Source organism: Cryptomeria japonica, chromosome 10 (genome assembly GCF_030272615.1).
Source record: "Cryptomeria japonica chromosome 10, Sugi_1.0, whole genome shotgun sequence".
Lineage (NCBI taxonomy): Eukaryota > Viridiplantae > Streptophyta > Pinopsida > Cupressales > Cupressaceae > Cryptomeria > Cryptomeria japonica.
The window spans coordinates 878,483,446-878,507,125 of record NC_081414.1 but is presented as its reverse complement, the minus strand read 5'-3'; the positions used below and the strand labels follow the sequence as shown (position 1 = coordinate 878,507,125).

General features: G+C 31.7%; 1 protein-coding gene and 2 non-coding genes across 3 annotated transcripts; 2 read left to right on the top strand and 1 right to left on the bottom strand.

Annotated features, from left to right (window-relative positions):
- Nucleotides 1–418: 418 nt before the first annotated feature.
- Nucleotides 419–6,047, bottom strand: LOC131028988 (probable histone H2A variant 1). Its single transcript, XM_057959364.2, has 3 exons — nucleotides 5,895–6,047; nucleotides 5,440–5,689; nucleotides 419–1,021 (listed from the first exon to the last, which is right to left on the bottom strand). Exons 2-3 carry the CDS (start codon nucleotides 5,575–5,577, stop codon nucleotides 722–724), a joined length of 438 nt encoding a protein of 145 aa, XP_057815347.1. The 5' UTR covers nucleotides 5,578–5,689; nucleotides 5,895–6,047; the 3' UTR covers nucleotides 419–721.
- A 14,646-nt stretch (nucleotides 6,048–20,693) lies between these two features.
- Nucleotides 20,694–20,766, top strand: TRNAF-GAA (transfer RNA phenylalanine (anticodon GAA)). The gene has a single exon. It is a non-coding gene; the product is annotated as a tRNA-Phe (tRNA).
- Nucleotides 20,767–20,902: 136 nt separating this feature from the next.
- On the top strand, nucleotides 20,903–20,975 carry TRNAA-CGC (transfer RNA alanine (anticodon CGC)). Its single transcript has one exon. It is a non-coding gene; the product is annotated as a tRNA-Ala (tRNA).
- Nucleotides 20,976–23,680: the final 2,705 nt, after the last annotated feature.

Genomic DNA, 23,680 nt, shown 5'->3' with positions numbered 1-23,680 from the left:
AGTGTTTGCCTTTTTGTTTTTTTTAAACTTCACCTTACCTAAACATTTTTAAATGTAATACCACTGCACCCACCATTTGTTAAATTAACATTATATACATATAATTAACACTTATTCAATAAATTTTTTATTTTATTTCAAACATCCATCTGTTTCATTTTCTTTCAAAAAAAATCACTGTTCACGAACATCTTTAGAAGAGTACATATGTTGTTGTTTAAGAAAATATAATTTAAAATTTTTTCGAATTAACAGAACATAATTCTATTTTTTTTTCCAATAAGCAGGATACAATCATCTTAATCTAATGAACAAAATTTTACAATGTGTCAAAAGACATTTGATTTGATGACAAAGTTCATGTTGTAGATATTTAAATGATGCCAAGTTCAAATTTTCTATAATACAAAACAAAAAATTCCAAAATTTTACTTTTTAAAGACAATAATAATAATGGTAAAATTTCAATCTGTCTCACATTGGGAGGTATTGGGGCATTAAAATTAATATCCCACGTAAGGGAAAATTTAATACCAATCTCAAGAAACCACCTGGCCACTGTAAGGAACTATGACAAATCATATCACAAATTAAGGACTAATAGCCTTAATTTCTTAAATTAAACACACACCAGTCACCATATCCAGTCATTTACATGAGCAGAACACTGTCAGTCTACATTCTATACTGAGATGTTTGTCTCTGGTCCAAATACAGAGAGCTAATCCTTCTTTGTGGATTTGTTAATGAGGGATTTGTGAATGTGAGGGATGACACCACCACCAGCAATGGTACCCTTGATCAAAGTATCAAGCTCTTCATCTCCCCTGATAGCAAGCTGCAGATGCCTTGGAGTGATGCGTTTCACCTTCAGATCTTTACTGGCATTTCCTGCCAGTTCCAGAACTTCTGCAGTCAGATACTCCAATATAGCTGCTGAATATACTGCTGCTGTTGCCCCCACTCTCCCGTTTGCAGATACTCTGGATTTCAACATCCGGTGGATACGCCCAACTGGAAACTGCATTACAAACATAGAATTCAATCAAAATACACACATGGAAATCCAATCGATGCCCATACAACTCTACATGTCATACAACTTCAAGGCCTTCAGCAAGAGCATTTCTTTGATATGATACATTACACACCACTTGAAGTAAGATTTCCATGTGTAATTTTATGAAGCATGCAAACTGAATTCATTCTTGCCCACTAATCCTCCCACAAAGATAATAGGTGGGCAGCATGGATGAGAACACGAATCTGCATTGAAAGAGGAGATATTGAAATAATATAAGTCAAGATGAGTTTTATTAATTATAGTGCATCCAGTGGTATTTGTACAATCAAGTCTCCACGATTCAAGAAAAGTATTCATCTTATTTATCAGGAGATGGGTAATCTGTAAATGATCTTCATTAATGAAATGTTAAAATTTCAGTTATTTAGTATCTAGTAATCAATATTATGGTGCATCATGATAGCTGAATAGCCATTTCCTTAGTATTGATACAAGAGATGGGAATGAATATTAACATATCATTTTTCCATAAAGGTGGAGATGTTACTTGGAGGTGGCTATATATAGATGGAGAAGTCTGCATGACTTCAGAAAGGAATTTATCTTAATCATCAGCGTATTGGTATAAAAGATGGGACTGAGTACCGGTATGTCATTTTCAAAAAAGATTGGAGATTGATACTTAGAGATGAATATATATATATGGAAAGAGAGATCATACAATAGATATGTTTAAAAGAATGTTAAATACTAAAATACTTAAAATAATAAAAAAGTTAATAGTTTGAAGTATTGAAACAGAATAATTATTTTGATATTTGATAGCTATTATCATAACAGAAAAAATATTCAAAACCAAAATCATTTGAAGATGGGCAAGAAACTAGGAGGGGAATCCCATTTTTAAAAACATAATATAAGAAACCTTGGAGTTGATTATAGTTTCAATCAATTGATAAAACTTCAATGCATACACACATCTTAAAAATCAGTATTGTTTCGCTTCATATTCTTACCTCTTTAATAAGGAGGATTTCTAACACAAAAACTTGGTAAAATTTTATCAAAAAGAAAGTTACAGTCTATTAATGTATTTGTTTAGGCCTTTTAATTTTTCTCAACCATTTCTCAGTAGTTGTAGAAAATCCAATGTAATTTATGTAATATATTTTTCCCATTTTCATTAGATGCTTATAAGAGACGCAAAGAAACTTCATCTGCAATCTCCTAATATCTGGAAACGTCTCCATGTAGATCTCAGAAACAGGACATGTTTCTGATATAGAAGACAAGTACCAGAAATCAGGGTACGAGTCTCCGTATAACTATGGTATTTACTGATACAGATACGCATCACTGCCTTGATACAACAACGGTGTGGTGGCAGGGGAAATAAAGGTTTGCAGGCTAAATGATTTTTTAACTGAGACAGCTTATCCATTACTAATTTAGACAAAAGTGCATACTCCATAATAACTCTCCATGAGCTGCAGACATTCCTCTTTCGTTATCTCTATAGATTATTTTTCCAATTATATTCATCTTTTGTCATGGAATAAAATTTCTTGTAAATATAAATGAAAAACATGATTTTCAGAGTTTTGATGTCTGTTAAAGAAGAAAAAGCAGGACCCTACAGGAACTTTTGACAGGTGGCAAACTAGTTGGCTAATTTTTGTCTTTAAGAACCCAACAACTTACCAAAAAAAACCTAAAAACATCTGCTGTTTTTTGGACTCGGAATAGGCACGACAGTATTCCAATTTGAAATAATTATGCATATTTCCAGCTGGCTAATGTTCAGTATAAGAACTCCTTGCAATTTGCCTACAACATTAACTTTTACAATAGTCTTGGCTTCAAAGAAAAGGCGGTTTGGCTGTTCTTTGTGATATAGTTCCAAGTCAAGGGGAATGACATACAAAAGTACAATCATCTTATTGCTGCTTGACAGATATTAATGAACATAAGTCTGTAACCAAATAATATAGTAAGAAATAGACAATATAGAGATTGAAATTTCCAAGCCATCCATGACTCTAGGGGCTCTGTCTCCTCTACCAAAACGAAAACCAAGTCCATTAATCAGCTGGACAAATATTGATAAGCTGAGCCAGAGTCTTTTACAGAGAAGACAAAGAAGGTTTCAATCTTGAATATATTAATGAATGGTCCTAGTTGTGAAGATGACCTCCAGAATTAATATGCCTATTGCTGAAATTAAACAAATGGGAATTGCTCCAAACATTTTAAACTGATGCAACAATGAAGGAAGGTCCAGCTCAGGAAGCAGAGGTGCTATTGAATAAAAAAATAGCCATACTCATTGTTCAGCTCATATTACTACATACAAAATACCCTAATTAGTGGTCCTTCCAAGGTAATTAATGGTCCTTGGAAGGTAAGTAGAGAAGATGAAGCCAATACACTAATCCTTTTCTCACTAAAAGATTATGGACTGATATCAAGCAATGTGCTGAGCGATCGTACAAAGTTAAATAAACCCAAAATTACATAACTGTGCACCAATATTTTAGGACAGAAACATAAAAAATCATTTGTAAAAAGATCATATTGTTATTACACTAAACAATGTAATAAAATATTGTTTTGAAAGGATGTGCAGGTTATTTACAGTCTATAACATTGTATTTGATACAAATTTAAATAAGATATATTCATAAAAAATAAGATGTTTCTGAATTCTCAGACCGACAGTGTAAGGCAGGAAGGGGAAGGGGGCTTTGAAGAAGGGATATACAGTTTGTTTCCAACCAAAGATACATCATATATACCTTGAATGGTCCTAGCCAAAATATAAAAAGGTTTTATAATTATTTTCCTCTTAGAGCCATTAATCTAAAGGCCTCTGTAACTGACCATGAAAAATGTAGAAAGCCATTTTCCAAAAGCACACATATATTCAAGTCCTTGAAAATAATTAAAATGTATCTGTCCAATTCTAAAATATATTTTCGTTTAATTTATTTTATTCATATTATTTTAACTGTTTGATTAATATATAAATCTAAACCTGGAACTTTTTATGATAACAACACTTGTGACTAGAATGCCTTCCAACAAGTATAGCTTTGCAATAGCTTTGCAAGGCAAGCATGTCAATTGTCTAGAATGTGGCATGAAACCAACAATGCTGACAGCCAATAGACTGTTCTCAATCTCTTCTGACAAGATGAATACTTTCCCACATAACATCAAGTATCTGGCAGCAATGCCCACCCAGCTATAGCCTGCCTATTCTATTCTTCACCTTAATTAAAAAGACTTGTTTGTCTCTGTAGCTAAATAAACACAGGATCATCTTCACTCCTGTTTTAAAATTTTAATAATCAGAAAAAAACAGGGCAGAAATTGCTATAGTAATTTCTAAAAAATGCATCATGGCATAAAGAGTAAACTGAAACCCAGTAAAATCTACAAGGGAAGAAATATATTGAAGTAAAATAAATGTTGTGTATACTGTATTTAAAAATTGTCCATACCTATCCCCTTCTGCCCTTCTATCTCACAAACCAGATAAAGCCTTCAACTACAGCTGGCAAAGCCATGTAATTGTACAAGGGCACCAAAAAATATGGTTTTCATATCAACATTAGATCTAGCAGGGGTCTACACATTAAAAAAGAAAGTAACAGAAGAAAACTCCATGGAGTCCCAATGGTAAAAAACAATCAGTCGCCAGGGTGGCAGGAAATACAACCACATGAAAAACGTGCTACAAGAAAGTTGTGGGCCTAAGGGAAGGATTGTCTATAAGCTTGTAAAGGAGGCATTGTACAGGCTAAAATCAATGATGTATCCTGAGACTCTAACTACAGCACTTGTCCATGGATACATACAGAAAATGAAGGCTAAATAAGAATTGTGATGTTTCCACATCTTATTTATTTTGTGATTATATTTCTGGCTTCAAACTGTGTAAATTAATTTTTAATTCCAACGTTTCACATCATACTTCATGATCCCTCATGATCCTGTGAACAATGTAAATCATCAGGATGTGAACAATATTTATATGTTGATAAGCAAAAGCATGGAAGATCTCCTAAATACAGATGACTTCCAGCCCACACTCTTGCCAAAGAAGACGAGCATAATCCTGACGTGCCTTGAACAAGCAAAAGACTTTTCTGAAAGAAAGGGAACAAGTGGGTAGACAGAGTGCTTCACTGTGGCCTGCTGATACACTTTCACTTTAAAACAAGATCAAACTCACCATGGCAGGCCTATAAGAATAAACCATGAGCCACAAAAGGCTTACACATAACATACAATCTTCTACAAATGCTAGATAACTTCTTCATCAAGAATCATTAAAAAACCATCCATGCATAAGTCACAGACCAAATATATGTCCAAACTAATAATGGTAAGCAGTGAAAACAAGCAGAAACCTGGAGGCCTGCACGAGATGACCGGCTGATTGGCTTCTTCTTATCAGCCTTGTCATTACTGTTAGACTTATTGTTAACAGCAACAGCAGAGGAGGACTTCCCTGTAAGAAGACCTTTAGCACCTTTACCTGCAACCATTTTCTCTGTGGGCTATATAGATTCACTTCAACCAACTTTCAACAATAGAATTAGGACACTCTGTCCAAGATCTAGAACCTCAGAAGCTCCTCCAGATGGTGTCTTTCAGATCCTGCCTCACACAAACAACCCAGTGGGTAGGCTTATAAACAAATTAGCCTAATGGGTATCAAATTTAATGAACAAAACCATGATAAACAACTTAATCCAGGGTACAAATCCTACATATTGTTTGTGCAATGGAGAAACAAGAAGTCATATGAGAGAAACAGAACAAAGGCATGATCAAGGTAAGGTCACAGGGGTAAAGAAAGTACCTGCAACTGAAACAGAAACTGAAAAGCAATGGTGTAATGGATGGATTTGGAGGTGGTGGGGGGATTCGGTGTTCCAGGCTTGTTTGACTTGTCATTCAACTGAACCACCCGATGAAATGAAATGAATTTGTGTGAGAGGAGAGACATGCATTACATTATTATTTTTTATATGTGTACTAAGAATTGTGGGGAAAGCGAGAGCGACGGTGGGAAAATGACCGACCGTGCGAAACTTTCATTTCTTTTTTTATCACAAAGTTTTAATTTAATTCTTTTTTTTTTGGCTTTTTTGCTCAGTATAACCCGGCTTAATTTCGAATTTAAATTAGAGAGAGACTTTTGGTTGTGCTTTTTTTTTTCTCAAAATTTCATTATTATTGGTCCAGTTTTATATTGATTTTTCGGATAAGATGTTTTTTTTTAATAAATTGCCTTCCAAGTTTGGCGTGAGTGGTGGAGAGTGATGACTTTTATATCACATCAGTCTTATTCTTAAATATGACATTTTATAGTAATAATTATAAGGATAATTTGAGATATACCTTTAATAAATATAATTATAAAACTTGATTTATTTTTTATTTCAATTATATTTAAAAGCATTCTATTGTCAATTTATTTTATTTTTATTTTTATTTTTCTTAATGAAATTTATGAGTACATAATACATTAGATTATTAAATAATATTGTCAACAAGATTGATAATGAATTAAAATTGTGAAAATGATAAAAAAAATTTACTTATTTCAATTATTCTTAAAAACATTCTATCAATATCAAATGTACATTTCAAGGAAATTAAAATTGTGAAAGTGATAAAAAATTTACTTATTAATTTAGAAAATATGATCTTAATTTTTATTGTATATTTTATATTTATCATTAAGAATTAAAATATAATTATAAAAGTTTGAGTTATTTTTACAATTCCAATTATACTTAAAGCATTCTACCAATACCAAACAAAAATTTGAATTGCTTTTATTTTAATTTTTCTTAATGAAATTTATGAAAACAAAATATTAGATTATTAAAAAAGATATTTTCAATAAGATTAATAATGAACTAAAACTGTAAAAATGATCATAAATTGGTCTTTATGTGGTCTATGCTATGTGTTTAGTCTTTATCACTATGTAGATTTTAATTTGTGTCTAATATTAAATCTAGATCTAACTATTTTACTCATGTCTTCATTCTTTTATTCATATGTCCATTAACTCCTTTGAATGGGTAGCTTGGACTTAAGTGAATATTATTTCTTTTAATACAACCAATCTTTGGTTGAATAAGAAAGGGTTCCCCTCTCTCCTATCACTAATGAAATTTAATAGCTACTTACAAAAGATGTAATCGAAGCATGTTTTGCTTATAATTTTCTTGGAGTTTGAGTGGGATTAAGAATCGGTAATGAATTAAGTTTCTTGTTTTTGTGATTTTCATGTTATGTATATTGACAAGATAAATGGTCACATTGAAGCTATGCTAATTTGGTAGTTCATTACTTCATCTATGCTTTTATGAATTAATGGGAAAAATTAAAAATGTAAAATAAGAAGAAAATAGTATTTTGAGGAATATTATAATATTAAATAATGAAATTTGTAAAGAAATAGTTTTTCATGGTCTATTCTCTACAAAATACCATTAGAGAAAAACTTAATGTTTGTTATGAAATATTTTTATGGCCACTTTAGGTGCAAGTCACTCCTTATCATCATTATTTGTGCACTTTCCATGGAGCTTCAAGAAGTCAAGATCTTCATGTGCTCCATATTAATTTAAATCTTAAGAGTGCTTCTTGGTCAATGGTGCTTCTTGTTTTATTCTTGAATTAAAGTTTTTTACTCATTAAGGAAGTCAACCAATCACCTTGACTCCTAGCCATCATATGAGTTGGTATTTTTATGGGTAAGATTATTATGCATGAATAATTTGTGTTGAATGTTATTGTCTTGAAATGATAGTTAAGTATTCATATAGCTTATGTAAATATGAGGATGAGAGAATAATTTTTTGGACTAATTATGAGGATGAGAAAATAATTATTTTGGAAGTCTATTGATTTATTTTTATAGTTTTTTTTAAATTATCAATTTTTTTTAAGTGTATTTATATATAAGTTTTATCATTTTTTTTAATTCTAAACTATAAAATAGAAAAATAAAATATGAGATATTTAAATTTTATGTGTTTTTTATTTTCATGTGCTCACTTCTAAATGCATGTTTTGTCCAAGTCACTAGGGTTAATTTTGAAAATTGATCTAGAAACATAAAGCTCTAAAAATATATTTCATACGAATAGGATATTAGTGAGGATAATTTTCAGAATTGATTCATGATATATAGTAAATGTATTTCGTGAAAAGAAACTTGCAATCATATAATGACAATTTCAACATAACCCAAAAAATAAATCTATACAAACAAGTATTCAAAATCCATATGCAAGAGAATAGACAACATACCATCAAAGATGACACAAGATATACCCTAGGAAAACTCTCAAGACTCGGGAAAACCCAACCTCCAAAAGTATCCATGACTCATGTATTATTCAACAATGAGACCATTACAATACATCTTCAGAGTCCTCCATGAACATTTTTGAAGCATCAAGCATCTCTAATGCATCCCTCATGTGTCCAAGTATGAATATAAACATCCCATGCCATGCGTCACATATACACTCCTTAAAATAAGACAATATCCTAACTAGCCAACCCTAGACAACTACCCTTGTGTTTGATTTTATAGAAACATGCTCACACAAAACCATCAAGTGGTATTACATAAAACCATGTGATTAAAACCATGAGATTAAAAAACCATTGACCCCTCATTTAATATTAGATACTAATTTTTCACTTTATTAATATTTTCATGTGAGACCTTGCATTAAATATATTTCCCAATGTTACATACAACACATAAAGTAGCCCCAAGAATGTTAACTCCTAGTGATGCACATGCTTCTAGGTCCCCCTAAGTGCCCCACACACATAATAATAAATTAAACATTATAAACATTACACAAGGTGTAGAACACCCAATTGTTAAAATTTTATATGAATTGGATATCGGTAAGTTATGTCTTGATTCATGTATTCATTTTTTCCTTATAGTGGTTATATAGGTTTGATTGTTACACTCCATGATACTTGGAAGTTGATGAATATTTTTGTTGCATTAGAATTGTGTATGGAGGCAACTCCTTATGCTTTTACTTGTAAATTATTTTGATCCATAAAATTAGAGTTCTAATAAAGAATGGTTTAAGACACAATTAGGGTCATGAATCCTATTCTTCATTATTACTAAAGAATGAATTTTTAATTAAATTTTTTGAGAAATGGAATGTTTTCTCCCTATGGTGAGAAAATTGAGGGTTTTGTGTAGTTAGTTTGATTGCTAACTAGGATTGTGATGCCCTAGCCACTAGAGTTAGAAGCCACTTTAATCATCAAATCTTCACCCTTAGGTCATGACATGGTGACCTAATCGTGGGAATCCAAAATGAATTAGAATTTGACCATAGATAAGATATTTTCTTCCTAAGATGGTGTTGATTCTATGATTGTATATTATGATGATCAAAATTCTTCATTGAAATCTATTATACATTTGTCTTTGTTTGGGATCATCTTGCACAATACAAGGATAAATATTAACCTTAAGTACATTGGATTTGTTTGTGTCAAGTGTTCCAATTTGGGCACCATTAATTTATATCCTCAATTATAAACCTTGTAGTGTTCAATATATTTGAGAAAAGGGATTGAGTAATGTTTATTAGATTGTATAGTAAACAATTAATTGCATAGATTCTTCATATCGTATATAATGTGCATGTGGATAATGAAAATCAAGTTACACGATATGTTCATGTTGGTTTATTCTGTTGATCTGACTTATGTTCTATAATAAAAAAAAATCAAGTAATAGTAAAATAGTAGCATAGTTTTATCAAGCAATATGTATGTTGATGGCATTGAGATTAAGTATGTCTAAATTGGTAAAAAAAAATTGGTCTAACTTGTCCTTATGATGGGTCCAATTTGAAAGTAAGTTAAGGTAGCAAAACAACTTCCTACACTAACCTTGAGAGGAGGGTTATGCAAAAAATTATTTATCACTAAAATATTTATAGAAACTTAACATTGATGAACATAAATAGCATGCATGCCACACCACAATGATTTACTTGGGGAAAATCCATTGAGGAGAAAAACCCCACACTCTAAAAGTCCCTAATATATTATTCAAAAATCAACAGCAGGTTATATAATGTACTCGTAGAGCAAGTTTCTCACAACAGTATCACCAACCGAGATCCAAAGGTAATTCAACAACTACTAGACTCTTAGATTACATCACAATACACATTTGTAATATAATACCCTAATAAAATAAGGTTTCTTTCCAGGACAAGAAAAGCACATAAAAAATCCATCATTAGATCTATGACATAGTAGTAAACAATCAAAATTTACAATGATAATACATAAAATATGGCTTTCAAGGTCATTGCTCTGAAATTTGTTATTATGGGGGGCATCCCCTTGGACCTTTCAAGGGGAGTACCCCCCTTGCAAGCCCCTTGCTCATTAATCAACAATAACCTTTTATTATTGCAAGATTGAGATACCATTTTTCTAACAAATCTCTCACTTATCAAACACATTGCAAGAGTAATGGGAAGAGTATCAACATCATGTTTTAATTACTAAGGGTTGAAAGGCCCATATACTTTGAACACCATATGAATTTTTTTGTCCTCACAACCTTATTTAAAGAATCTACATCATTTATCAAATTCTCTACCTTAGCCAACTTCACCCTACCATCCTCAACCATATCTTTAACAAAATGATACTAAACATCAATGTGCTTGGTCCTAGCATAAAATTTTGGGTTCTTAGCTAGCTAGATCACACTTTGACTATCATTGCACCTTGTCTTATTCCAATATCTTAACACAATCTCTCAAACCAAATGGTTTATTTACAAAAATGATTAGCTTCCATTTACTCTACTTCAGTAGTGGACAAAGTAACCTCAACCTGTCGTGTACTCATCCAACTAATCGCACCACCAAATAAATTAAACACATAAGCACTAGTGGATCTTCTACCATCAACATCACCTACCCAGTTTGAATCCACATAACCATGGATATCAAGGGAAATCTTATTTCCTATCAAATTGTCATGATAACACAAAAAATACTTTGAGGTGCCCTTCAAATATCTAAAGACTCTTCAAATTGCATCACTATGAACTTTACCAAGATTAAACATATATGTAGAAATAAATCCAACTACTTAGGAAATGTTTGGTGTAGTAAAAAACATAGCATACATCAAATTTCCCATTTCACTCTAGTAAAGCACTCTACTCGTGTCTTTAATCTTTGAAGCGGATATAGGAAAATCTAAAATAGATTACTTAATTCCAACTATAAGGGGAACACATAGTGGTCTACAATATTGCATGTTAAACCTCTATAAAACTAAATTTGTATACTTACTCTTGCCTCACCATAGCTTTTTATTCACTTCTATTTTCCATCCCAAGAATGTGCTTAGTTGCACCAAGATCTTTCATTTCAAATTTAGCAACAAGTTGAGACTTTAGTTTTGAAAGCATACATTTTCCTTTACCAATGAATAACATATCATGAACATATAATGCAATATATAGGAAATGATCCCCTCAGATTTATAATAAGCATTGTGATTTGATTTAGAATTCTCAATTCCCAAACTTAACACATATGTATCACATTTCTGGTACCACATCCCAAGACTTTGTTTGAAGCCATACAAATATTTATTTAATTTACAAACCAAATTACTTCTACCTTTTATCATGTACTACTTCACTTGTGTCATATAAATATCCTCCTCTAAATCACCATAAAGGAAAATAGTTTTCACATCTATTTGCTCAACCTATAAATCATAATCAGTAGCAATAGAAAGCAAAAATCTAGAATGGATGCAATTTTTGTAGCAAGAGAAAATATCTCACCATAATCAACATCCTCAACTTGAGATTAGAATTTTGCAACAAACCTTGATTTATACTTCTCAATACCTCCACCTAAACCATTTTTTTTCTTGAACCCCCATTTGTAACCAATAGGTTTTTCGCCCTTCAAGGAATGGTATAGCATCCCATGTATCTTTTTTTCAAAGTTATCATTTCTTTATCCATAGAAATTTTCTAAGGTTATGCATCATGCATGCCTAATGCCTCTTCTAGAAATCTAGGTTCATCTGCATTAGTATTCAAAGAACAAATGCATCTCAAATCATCAAGTGAATACCTTTCAGGTGGTTTTTTATGTCTTGTAGACCTTCAAAAAAGCCTAGCCAAAGGTTCTTCTTCCTCTTTTGAAGATTCAAAGCTAGATGAGCTCTCCTCAACTTCTTGTCTATCTAGGGGTCTCGATTCAATTTTTTTAGTTGTAGAAGGAAATTGAATCGCATCTTCATTTTTAGTTCGCTTTGTTTGAAATGTAATAGGAGGCTTAGTTTCTCTAAAAATAACACTTCAAATATATATACCTTCTATGAAACATGGTCCCAAAGATTGTATCCTTTTACACCATAATTGTATTTGATGAAGATACATTTCACAACCTTGTTCTCCAACTTTGTTCACTTCTCCTTTGGTATATGTGCATATGCCTCACAACAAAAACTCTAAGATGTCTCAATTATGGCTTATGACCTAACCACACCTCCATAAGTATTTTATAAACATGATTTAATGTAGGAAACCTATTAATTAAATAGCAACTAGCTGCAACAACTTCAACCTCAAATTTTTTTTCTAAAGAAACATCGCTCAACATACTCCTAGCCTTCTCCATCAATTTCATGTTCATTCTTTATGTAACTCCATTATTTTGTGGAGAAAACAGAGTTGTATTATGTCTATTAATGCCACAACCTTATAAAGTCTATTAGAATTATTAGAGAAAAATTCACCACCACTATTCCTCAAACATTTTTATTTTTTCTAGTTTGCAACTAAAAAATTGCTTTAAATTATTTAAATCAATTGAAAACTTTAGATTTACTTTTTAAAAACATACACATGTCCTTCATCTATGATAATCAATGAATGAAATAGAATAAGTGGATTTTTCAATGGAAAGAACATCTACATGACCAAACACATCTATATGAATAAGATCCTTTTCTCTAATGGGGTTGAATCTTTCATGGCATAATATAGTCTTCTCTGTAGGTAACTTTGATTCAAAAGAAAGAGCACCCCTAGGTACCCAAAATCCATGACCACCCGCAAAAGGTGAAACCCTCACCTTTGCCAATGAAGTATCCATAGATTTTTTTCCACATAAATACTATTACAGTCAACAGTGTATGCATATAGCTTATACAATGTGCCAAATCTGACACCTCTAGAAATCACCATAGAACCTCTCACCATTGTGCATCTTGCTTTAAAAAAGACTACCTACACACTTGCATCTATTATTTTTCTCACATATAGAAATTTTCGTGCTATTCTAGGGATATGCAATTCACAATTAATCTTTTTTCATTCTACCAATAGGAAACTCAATTCTAAGTTTACCATGACCAACAATATCTAAATGAGAATAAACACCCAAGTACAACTTACCTCCATCTAATTCTTCATATTCAGAATACCAATTTCTATTACAGGTCATATGAAAATATGCACCTAAGTCAATTAACCATGCACCATCACCTACATGAGTAGTCAAAGTTGTAATGAACACATCACGATCTCCCTTCTCAAACTTAGAATCATAATCAAATTTCTTCCTTTTCAATCATCATGAAAGTGTTTAAGCTTACCACAATTCTATCAAATAACGCTGAACTTTCCAAGAGTTTTGGATCTCCCCTTGGACTTGGATTTATTACTCTTCTCTTTAGGCCTTCCATGAACATTTAGGGCCTCCTTAGCTTTGACAGATACCTTCATCATCATCTCTTTAGAAAGAAAAGAACCCAACACATCTTTAGTCATCAAAATAACATTACTACATGTAGCTATAACAAGAGAATCCCATGAATCATGCAAAGAACAAAGCAATATTTTTCATTTCTCCTCCTCATCCATCTTGACACTGATAGATGTCAATTGAGCCACCAATATGTTAAATGTAATAAATACCAATTGAACCACCAACATGTTAAATGCTTCTAGGTGGGTTCTAATTTGTCCATCCACTTACATTATCAAGGAATATAATTTATTCCCTAAGAAAATCTTATTTCCTAAATATCTGGCTTGATACATCTCACCAAATTTCTTCCATAGCTTCTTTGCAGAGGACTCTTCATGGACATCGATTAAAATAGATTTTGTCGAATCTAATTAGACCATTGACTTTATGTCCATAACATCATATCGAGAAATTGTTGGAGGATGTAAACGTTTGAAGACATTTTCTTCAATAACATCCCACATATCCTAATCTATTAACAAATCCTCCATCTTAAGCTTCCACATCTCAAAATTATTCTCCACCTCTACTCTCCATAACAAACTTACCATCTAAAAATTCCTACAACAACATCACAAAGTATTTTTTGCACAAGGTCCCACTCAAATCTAGATTAGCTCAAAAAACCCAACAACCCAATATTGAAACCAAAGGTGATCAGGCTCCGATACTACTTGAAAAGAAGTTAAGGTAGTGAAACAACTTTATACACTAAACTTGAGAGGAAGGTTATGCAAAACTTATCTTTATAGCAACTACAAAAAAATTAACAAAAATAAACATAAATAACATACATACCACAACATAGTGATTTACGTGGGGAAAACCCTTTCAAGAGAAAAAACCCACATTCCAAAAGCCATCCAATATATTATTTAAAAATCAACAACAAATTAAAATATACTTGCATGTCAAGCTTCTCACAAGAGTATCACCAACAGATATCTAGAGGTAACTCAACAACTTTTAGAATCTCAAAATAGATTACAATACATATTTGTAATATAATTCCCTCATAAAATAGGGTTTTCTTCTAGGGCAATAAAAGAACACAAAATATCCATTGTTAGATTTGTGACCTAATTATAAACAGTCAAAATTTAAAATGATAAATTATACATAAAATGTGACCATCCCTTCTAACCCTACATGGGGAATACCCCCCTTGCAACCCCCTATGCTCATTTATCAACAATACCCTTTATTATTGCAAGGCTGAGACACCATTTTTCTAATACAATTGATTTGTATAATGTAAATATTAAATGATGAATTTTCTTTACCAATGTTGTAATTAACAAGATGTAATCTAGTATATTGAGATCTATATAACTAGTATTTTAGTTATTTATTATAATGGCATCAATAAATGCATTTTCCTACCTCAATTATGAATATGGATTACGGACACCTAAAATTGACACATCATCACTACCCAACTATTTTCTATATAATTGATTAAATAAAACCCTAATTTCAGTCAGTTATATGATTCCCATTGCATTATTAATTGAATAATATATTATTATTTAATCAATAATTTCACTATTCATTACTATTCATATGTGTCTATTTCTATCCTAATCATTTAATCACCCTTCTTTTATAGTCCACCGTAATTCCAATAAGTGTGATTATTTATTTACGTGAGACCTACCATAATTTTCCTAAAAATGGAAAAATATATTATTTATTTAATTTTCCTATTTTCCTACACTTTTTAATAAGTGGGTTAATCCACTTAATCCCCTAGTCACCTACTTTCACATCCCTAACCTTGGTCAAATCCTTCACATCCTCACTTGTATATAAATACATGGGCCCACTTGCACATCCCTAACCTTGGTCAAGTGCTCCCAAATCCTCCACATCCCTACTTGTGTACATTTAATATGGCATTGGTATCATGTCACATGGGTCAAGACCTTGCCCATACCCTCAATGTAATTTTAAGTTCATCCAATGATACTCTAAAGTAACCCATCCCTCTAATCCCTTCAATCAAAGATCTCTCTCCCTTGATTTTCTCATCAATCTCTCTCCCTTCATCTATTTCAACCACATAAGGACAATTCTCCTCCCATCTTGATGTAGATCTCACTTCGAGAATCTTGTCATTTGGATATTTCATGCTTATGGAGGTCTTTAGAGACATCATAATCTCATGCATTGACTCATCAAGTTCAAAATGTTTTATAAAGGTATTTAAACCTTGACAAGCCTCATATGATATCACATACTTGAAAAATATAGGACAATATGATTTTAATCTCTTACATAGGCCTATAGATATCTTCCCAACGTACCAAAAGAATTAGAAAGTTTGATAAACTCATAAGGAATTTGAAATAACTCGACAAGATTCTACTCCTTTTGTGTGTTAGTGCAAAATTTAAAATCCCCATAAACTTACATTAATGGAGATGCTTGAACGCGTAGAAATAATGTATATGAGCTTTGAAAACTCTCTTTCCTCTTGTTGAGAAATATACAGGTTCTATAACAAAGGTTGTGGTGGAATTCAATCTCTATCCAGTAAACCAATCAAAGGATGAGATACAAGGCTTGGACAACTACAACATAAAAATCTAAAATTTATATGCAAATCTGAAAAGTCAGTTACGTAGAAAAAACATGCTTAACCCCTTCTTTATAATGCTAAACATTATACTTCATATCTTGCTTATTAATTCTATATTATATGAACTTATAAAAACAATAAATTAAGAATATCATCACCATAAGATAGCAACCAAGAGGCACAAATAAAAAACATAAGAATATCATATAAAACATGATTTACATTGAGAAACACTTTTGAGAAAAAAATATAGAAAGAAGAGAGGTCAAGTATGCATTGTCAACAAATAAATATAATTACAATGCATTCACTTTAATCATCATCTTTTCCTCAAATTTGGCACCACCTGTGTACCTATGAAAATCCTCCTTATGCCTCTCACTTGTCCTTGGTCCTAGAAAGTAAATATACATCTAACTACTCCACATTAATTCTACATCCAAGGAGCTCTTTATATAGAATTGCAAGAGCTCAATAACCATCGAACAAGACATCCAAACGAAGCTCTTTATTCTAAATGTCCTCAACCCTTGGAAATTACCTCCACAAAAGGTGAAATGACATCGATTTTGCTTCTTATACTTTTCTTCCAACTTGGGCACCCAAACATGGAAGATAAACATTAAATTAAATGCAATAAATTATGGAATACCAAGAGACACATGTTGCCTCTTCTAATCACCTACTTGGAGAAGCCTAAAGGTCACTCATTTGTCCACTTTTCATGTCATTAATTATCCCATTCTAGGCATCCACATGTGGGTAAAACAATATTAAATAATTTTGTTCACAACCCTCCTTGACCACTGCTAGTCGAACCCATCAGCCCTTATGAATGTATTAAAAACAATCATGAATAAATATTACAAAATATTTTCTAATACACCCTAAATGTCTTAAGAAACTTTCCAAGGATTTGGATCCATGAAATATGACATAGGATTTGCAAGGTGCATGGCACCTAAATCTTAATATTCTCCCACTTGATATCATACATTATAAATACACCCATATGGATTAAAAACAAGGGAAAAAAATATTCCTTACCCATTCATATATCATATATGGATATTCACCATGCTCTCATGCTCCAACAAGATACCTACAAAAGTAACCATGATAACTACCATAAATCAACAAACTCCTCGCATCTTCCAACATGTCATATATGGAAGAAAAGGAACATGTCAAGATGAACTCTATCAGCTATCACTAAAATTCACACCAATCTTTACATGAATATAAGAATCATTTACAAATGATAGCAAAGGCTCTAAGTAACTTCTTTGCTCATACCACCTAGAATAGCAACCACAAAAAATTACAATTCATCCAACCTAACCACACCTCAAACCAAGGTATACCATCATAAATAGAACTTCATGCTATCAACATATCTACTCTAAAGCACAATAAAGTCTCAATATATTCATCCTCCTATCTCAATGCAACATACCAATGTACAAATGACCACAAACAAAGCCAATTAATAAAGTCAATATTAACATTGAAACAATCTTGTGGATATAGGCAATCCACATCCAAGTCATCTCGTTGAAATCAAGAGGTTGTACACACCTACAAACCACATAACTCATAGATCCTAACCCACTAAAACATGTAAACTATCACATCAATGATCAACAAACTCGTATATCAAAGAGGATAAACAAACATACATCCAAAAACTCACACTGCGTGACTAATGTAAAATCTGGAAATAGATCAAAGTATACCAAGTCCAAATTCCTCTATTACAAAATGTCAAAATAGCATACAATGATATACACATCTTACAAACAAATGTGCTACAATATATGTCTCACCACCAATCTCCACAACTCTCCCTAGTTCATCACACTCAACCATGTGAATACAAACATCCAAGAAGAAGAAAAAGACCAAAGAGAGAGCTTGCAAATCAAACCATATACTTGTTTAATAGTAACATATATAAAGTTTTGTAAAGTAAGATCTCCTTCTAAAATTAAAGGATATCAACATCTAATATTCAAATCAAATAAAACATGGTAGAAATATATATAAATCTCTCATACCAAAGGTATATAAAACAAACCAACCATTCTCACAATTAAGGGAATATGCTCAAAGCTACAAACCATATCCTATGTCTCTCCAAATAAGTCCTTATAACTAGATCCATAGCTCAATACCAACCAAAAGGAGAACAATATAAATTCATTTAACCATGCAACTTCTTCTCAACAAGTCCTTGAAACTTCTATATTCAAGACTAACAAACATGAGAAGACGCGATACAATTTAATAACTAATTCATTTGATAATTAGGTGGGTAACACCTCTCATATCATTGACCTACCAAGTAGATTAAGAGTAGGAAACAAGATTTTCATGATCACACAATACCAAGGAATAAAAGCTTACAATAAATGCAAATATTATCTCCATGTCCATAATGGATTCACATCCTTAACTAGGTGTAAGCTCATCGGTATTTCTACCGAAATCCTCATCAAAGAGTAACTATCTTAACACATGATCTCCATAAATAAGAGAAATCATAGCCTTATCCAAGTCTCTCTAGTCTTTAGGAGCATCCACCAATCAATCCATGCTAAATTCTACAACTTTGCAAAGTCATGAAGCTCTAAGACAATGATTAATACTCAAAACTAAAGAGAACCAACAAGACCATTGTCAAAGTTATAACTTTATAATCAAGAACATAAACATGACATCATGATCTCACATATTCTCCAAGAAGATAATATTCTCCAAAGAACATATCATAATTGACACCTCGCCAAAGATTCAAAAGTCTTGCATGGAAAAGTAAGATGTTACCATCTCCAGCCCACATGAAGATAAGGTCATCCATCATCAAATGATGAATCAACATCAATGTCAAAGATCCCATTGACCCATGCAACCAATCTCTCTAGGCATCGTGATAACCATCTCCTAAATGAAGATCCTTTGCGGCCCCAACACGATCAAAGAACTCAACAGCAAGATCTCTCAGAGGGGATATTCAAATCATGATCTCAAACCATGAAGATACAATACCACACATCCTTTGTTAATATAATTAAAGATGTCAAACACTCACTACAATCTAAAGGTTGAATCCAAGAGCTCCAAATGATACCAACGACCATTGTAAAAAAACATCCATCTTCTAAACAAAGATTATCCATAGCTCACTACACTCAACAACAAGAACTTAGAACCAAAATTGTGAAAGAAAGAAGATAGAACACATTATGTAACTACATAAAATTCACACTAAAAGTGATACCGAGTTATACATGGCATCATGACCAATATCATTACCAAAAATACACTAAAAGTGAATAGAGTTTCACGTGCAACATAAACTATTGCTAAGATTCAAATGAACAACTAGATTAGGTACTCCAAAAAATAATTTTCTCAGTGCAATAAACATACCAATGTAATAATGGTGACCAATAACAAAGCCTATGAAATCAAATCCTCATCAAATAATTTACAAGATTTCTACATATGCAACATCTCAAAAGAGAAATGCATAGTCCATGCTCCAACCACGATCAATTGAAAGATTCAACCCCACATTAGAATCAAGTTGAACAAAGATAACTGCGCATAACATGTGGATTTCCAAGACTCAAACACTAGAGTAACCATAGACCAATAAGAACCTTCTAAATAGCTATGCAAACCTGTAATTGTCTTCATTCAAGTTACCCTATCTTCAATGTGATTTTGCATTAAGTTATTTTTTAACTTTCCTCTCAAATATGTATATAATCAATCATTTTATGAGATTTTTTTCATTATATTAAATTTAGAGGTGATGCTCTAAATATATATATTATGATTATAAAATTGTATACACTAATTTTTTTTTAAAATAATAATCATCAAAATCTCTTAAACTATTACATCCATAAGAATGTTATAAAATAATAAAAACATATAAATATTATTAGATTGTGCATATACAAATACTCATATTGGCCACTCATTGCAAAAGCATATCTATGATAAGGAAAAGCATAAATGTACATCTTTTGATCGTTCAATAATGCACTGTATTATTGATATTTTTATTAATTCCTCACCCTTATTAACATAAATGTACACCTTTTTATCATCTAATAATACTGTATTATTGATTTTTTTGTTCATCCTAATTAACTAAGACTACACGTGCTTACTCGCAACGTGTCAACAAGCGGGGATAGCTCAGTTGGGAGAGCGTCAGACTGAAGATCTGAAGGTCGCGTGTTCGATCCACGCTCACCGCATTTTTAAAAATTTTTGGGGCTCCTTTAAATTAAACAATTGTAAGGTAAGTAGTTAAAGCGACTCTTAATTTGTACGGTTAACTTCCTAATAAACCATAATTAATAAATAACTAAATAGATGAATTTGTATCAGTCAGGGGGTGTAGCTCATATGGTAGAGCGCTCGCTTCGCATGCGAGAGGCACGGGGTTCGATTCCCCGCACCTCCAGGCACGGGGTTCGATTCCCCGCACCTCCAGTTTTCTTTGTTTGCTCCGCTTAATTTTTTATCGTTATAATTATGCTAAAATAATTTATTTATTTCCTCTATAAAAAATAGTATTCTGCTAAATTATGAATATGATTTTATTTTTGATTAAAAAAATTGAGAATAATATATTATTATATTTATATTGAATTAAAGATATATTAAAGAAATTACTTTTTATTAAATCTAATATGCTTTGTGAAGGTGACATTTGTCAATATGGTCTTGTTTTATTAAAGGTAGTATTTTTTAGAAGAAAATAACTTTTCAATTGAAATTGACATTTGTAAAATTAAATGTGTAGAGTGTTTCTTTTTCATTATAATTATGGCATGCACATGTCACAATTCTCAAACACAATTATGTCAAGAGAAAGCTTAAATGATCATTATGGAATTGCACCCATAGAATGACAAATAGAGGAGATTAAAGCGTGAGATTATCGTAACACCCAAACATCCTCATAAGCAAGGAATGAGCAATTAGTCACAAGGTGATACATCATCTCACTTAGATCTCACTAGATATTGACCAAGAACACCCAAGAGTCAAGAACACCCAAAATTTGATACATTCATCTAGATACATACACACACTCCAAACCAAGAGGAGAAGGAAGAACAAATCATAAAGTACAAATCTCATTAAGAATTTTTTTCAAAAAACATTTGCAACTACATCTTGTCTCATGATCACCCCTTTTGAGTAGAATGGTCCCCTTTTCAAGTGAAAATCACCTTAGAGTTCTAGGAATCACACCTAAATATCCTAGGATCGCCTCTTAATAGTGTATTCAACTTCAAACAAATAGTAGGTTTTTTGGAGACAACATACTTGACACAAAGTTTCTAGAAAAATTCACAAGAAGACTAATAGCCAAAAATACATCTAGGACTATGTTTGGACACTAAGAAACATCAACAAGAATACCAAGACCAAAATAGGTGCATGGATAAGCAAACGCAACACAGGAAGGGACAACACAAAACTTTCATTTACTCACTCAATTTCTATTTTGTTAAAGAATGATTGAAACAATGGATATAAATAAGATTAAGCATAATATTTAAGGTTATAAATATCACAAAATATGATAATCCAATTTTTAGGTAAAGCTCATTGTTCATAACATATAAACCATGACAACAATGCAACAAGGAAACATTCAACCAAGCTTGAATTCACAAACACAATATCCAATTACAAAAATAATTAATTAATGAATTAAAATTATCCTAACATCATAATCAAGAAACAATGGATATCAATAAGATTAAGCATAATATTTAAGGTTATAAATATCACAAAATATGATAATCCAATTTTTAGGTAAATCTCATTGTTCATAACATATAAACCATGACAACAATGCAACAAGGAAACATTCAACCGAGCTTGAGTCCACAAATACAATATCCAAATACAAAAATAATTAATGAATGAATTTATCCTAACATCATAATCAAGCATCAACCACATCTATAAACCGCTTTCCATCATGAATACATATCAAACCTAAAAATCACAAAAATTAGGACTTACAAACAATGAGATTTTCCTTACAATTTAAGGTATGATAATTTCAATACAATTGACAATTATTACATGATTATAAATTAGTATTTGCAAACCAAATATGTATGGCATATACTCTAATACAATGATTTCCAAACACACAATTACAACATAATTCAATACTTTAACTTTCTCAAACATAACATGATAATATAGTACAAAAACATCAAGAGTTGTATGATCCTCATATGAACTTTGTGATGTTTTGTCATGATTCCAATGTGTAATGCCAATGGTGATCAACATAATTTGACCATATAGAGCCTTGATGCATACTTCTCAAAACTAAGAGACACAATCCTTGGTAACAATCATGAACATGACACATAGTGTTAGCCTCAAACACACAACAACAAACATGGTTTTTCAACACATAATTCAAGATATTCATTCTAGGTAAACACAATGAAGAGAAGAAGGGTGGCACCCTACTTGGTACTCCAGAACACAAGCAAGTAATATGAGACATTAGCATGCCTCCAAGTAAGAACTCCCCACTCAACGTAAGGAATGCTTTTCATTAGGCATCACACATCAAACACATGAATAATTCTTGATGAAATATTTATTTTAAATGATATTTATACATATCCATCAGCTATACCATGGCTTAGTATCAATTTTATTTTAGATTATCTTTAAATCTCATTTTTATTCATTATGTGTTATGCATCAACCACAAATGGGTTGTTCCCAATATCTGTGAGTTTATCCTTTAGGTGTCCTTTAGCTTTCTTAAAAATTTCACATCGATGCTAATCTGATCTTTCCCAATGTTTTGACTTGAAGCTTCCCACTTTGTTTTCATTCCTAAGACAATTTAAGGAGACTATCTTTCTTGATTAGTCCTTGAAAGGAAAAAGGTATAATATACACATGAACATGCACCCTGAGATAAGTATACTTTTAGTCTATCTCAAAAATCATGTTTCCTCGAAATAATATCCCAAAGCTTCAAATTTTAAAATAATAATTTAGTATTCTTTAAGAATTCTCCAATTTGCAGGTTCCTCCATTAAAAAATTTCCAGGTTTTCACAAAATTAAACCACACAATTTCAATATTCCAAATATGCCCTCTTATTCTAATTTC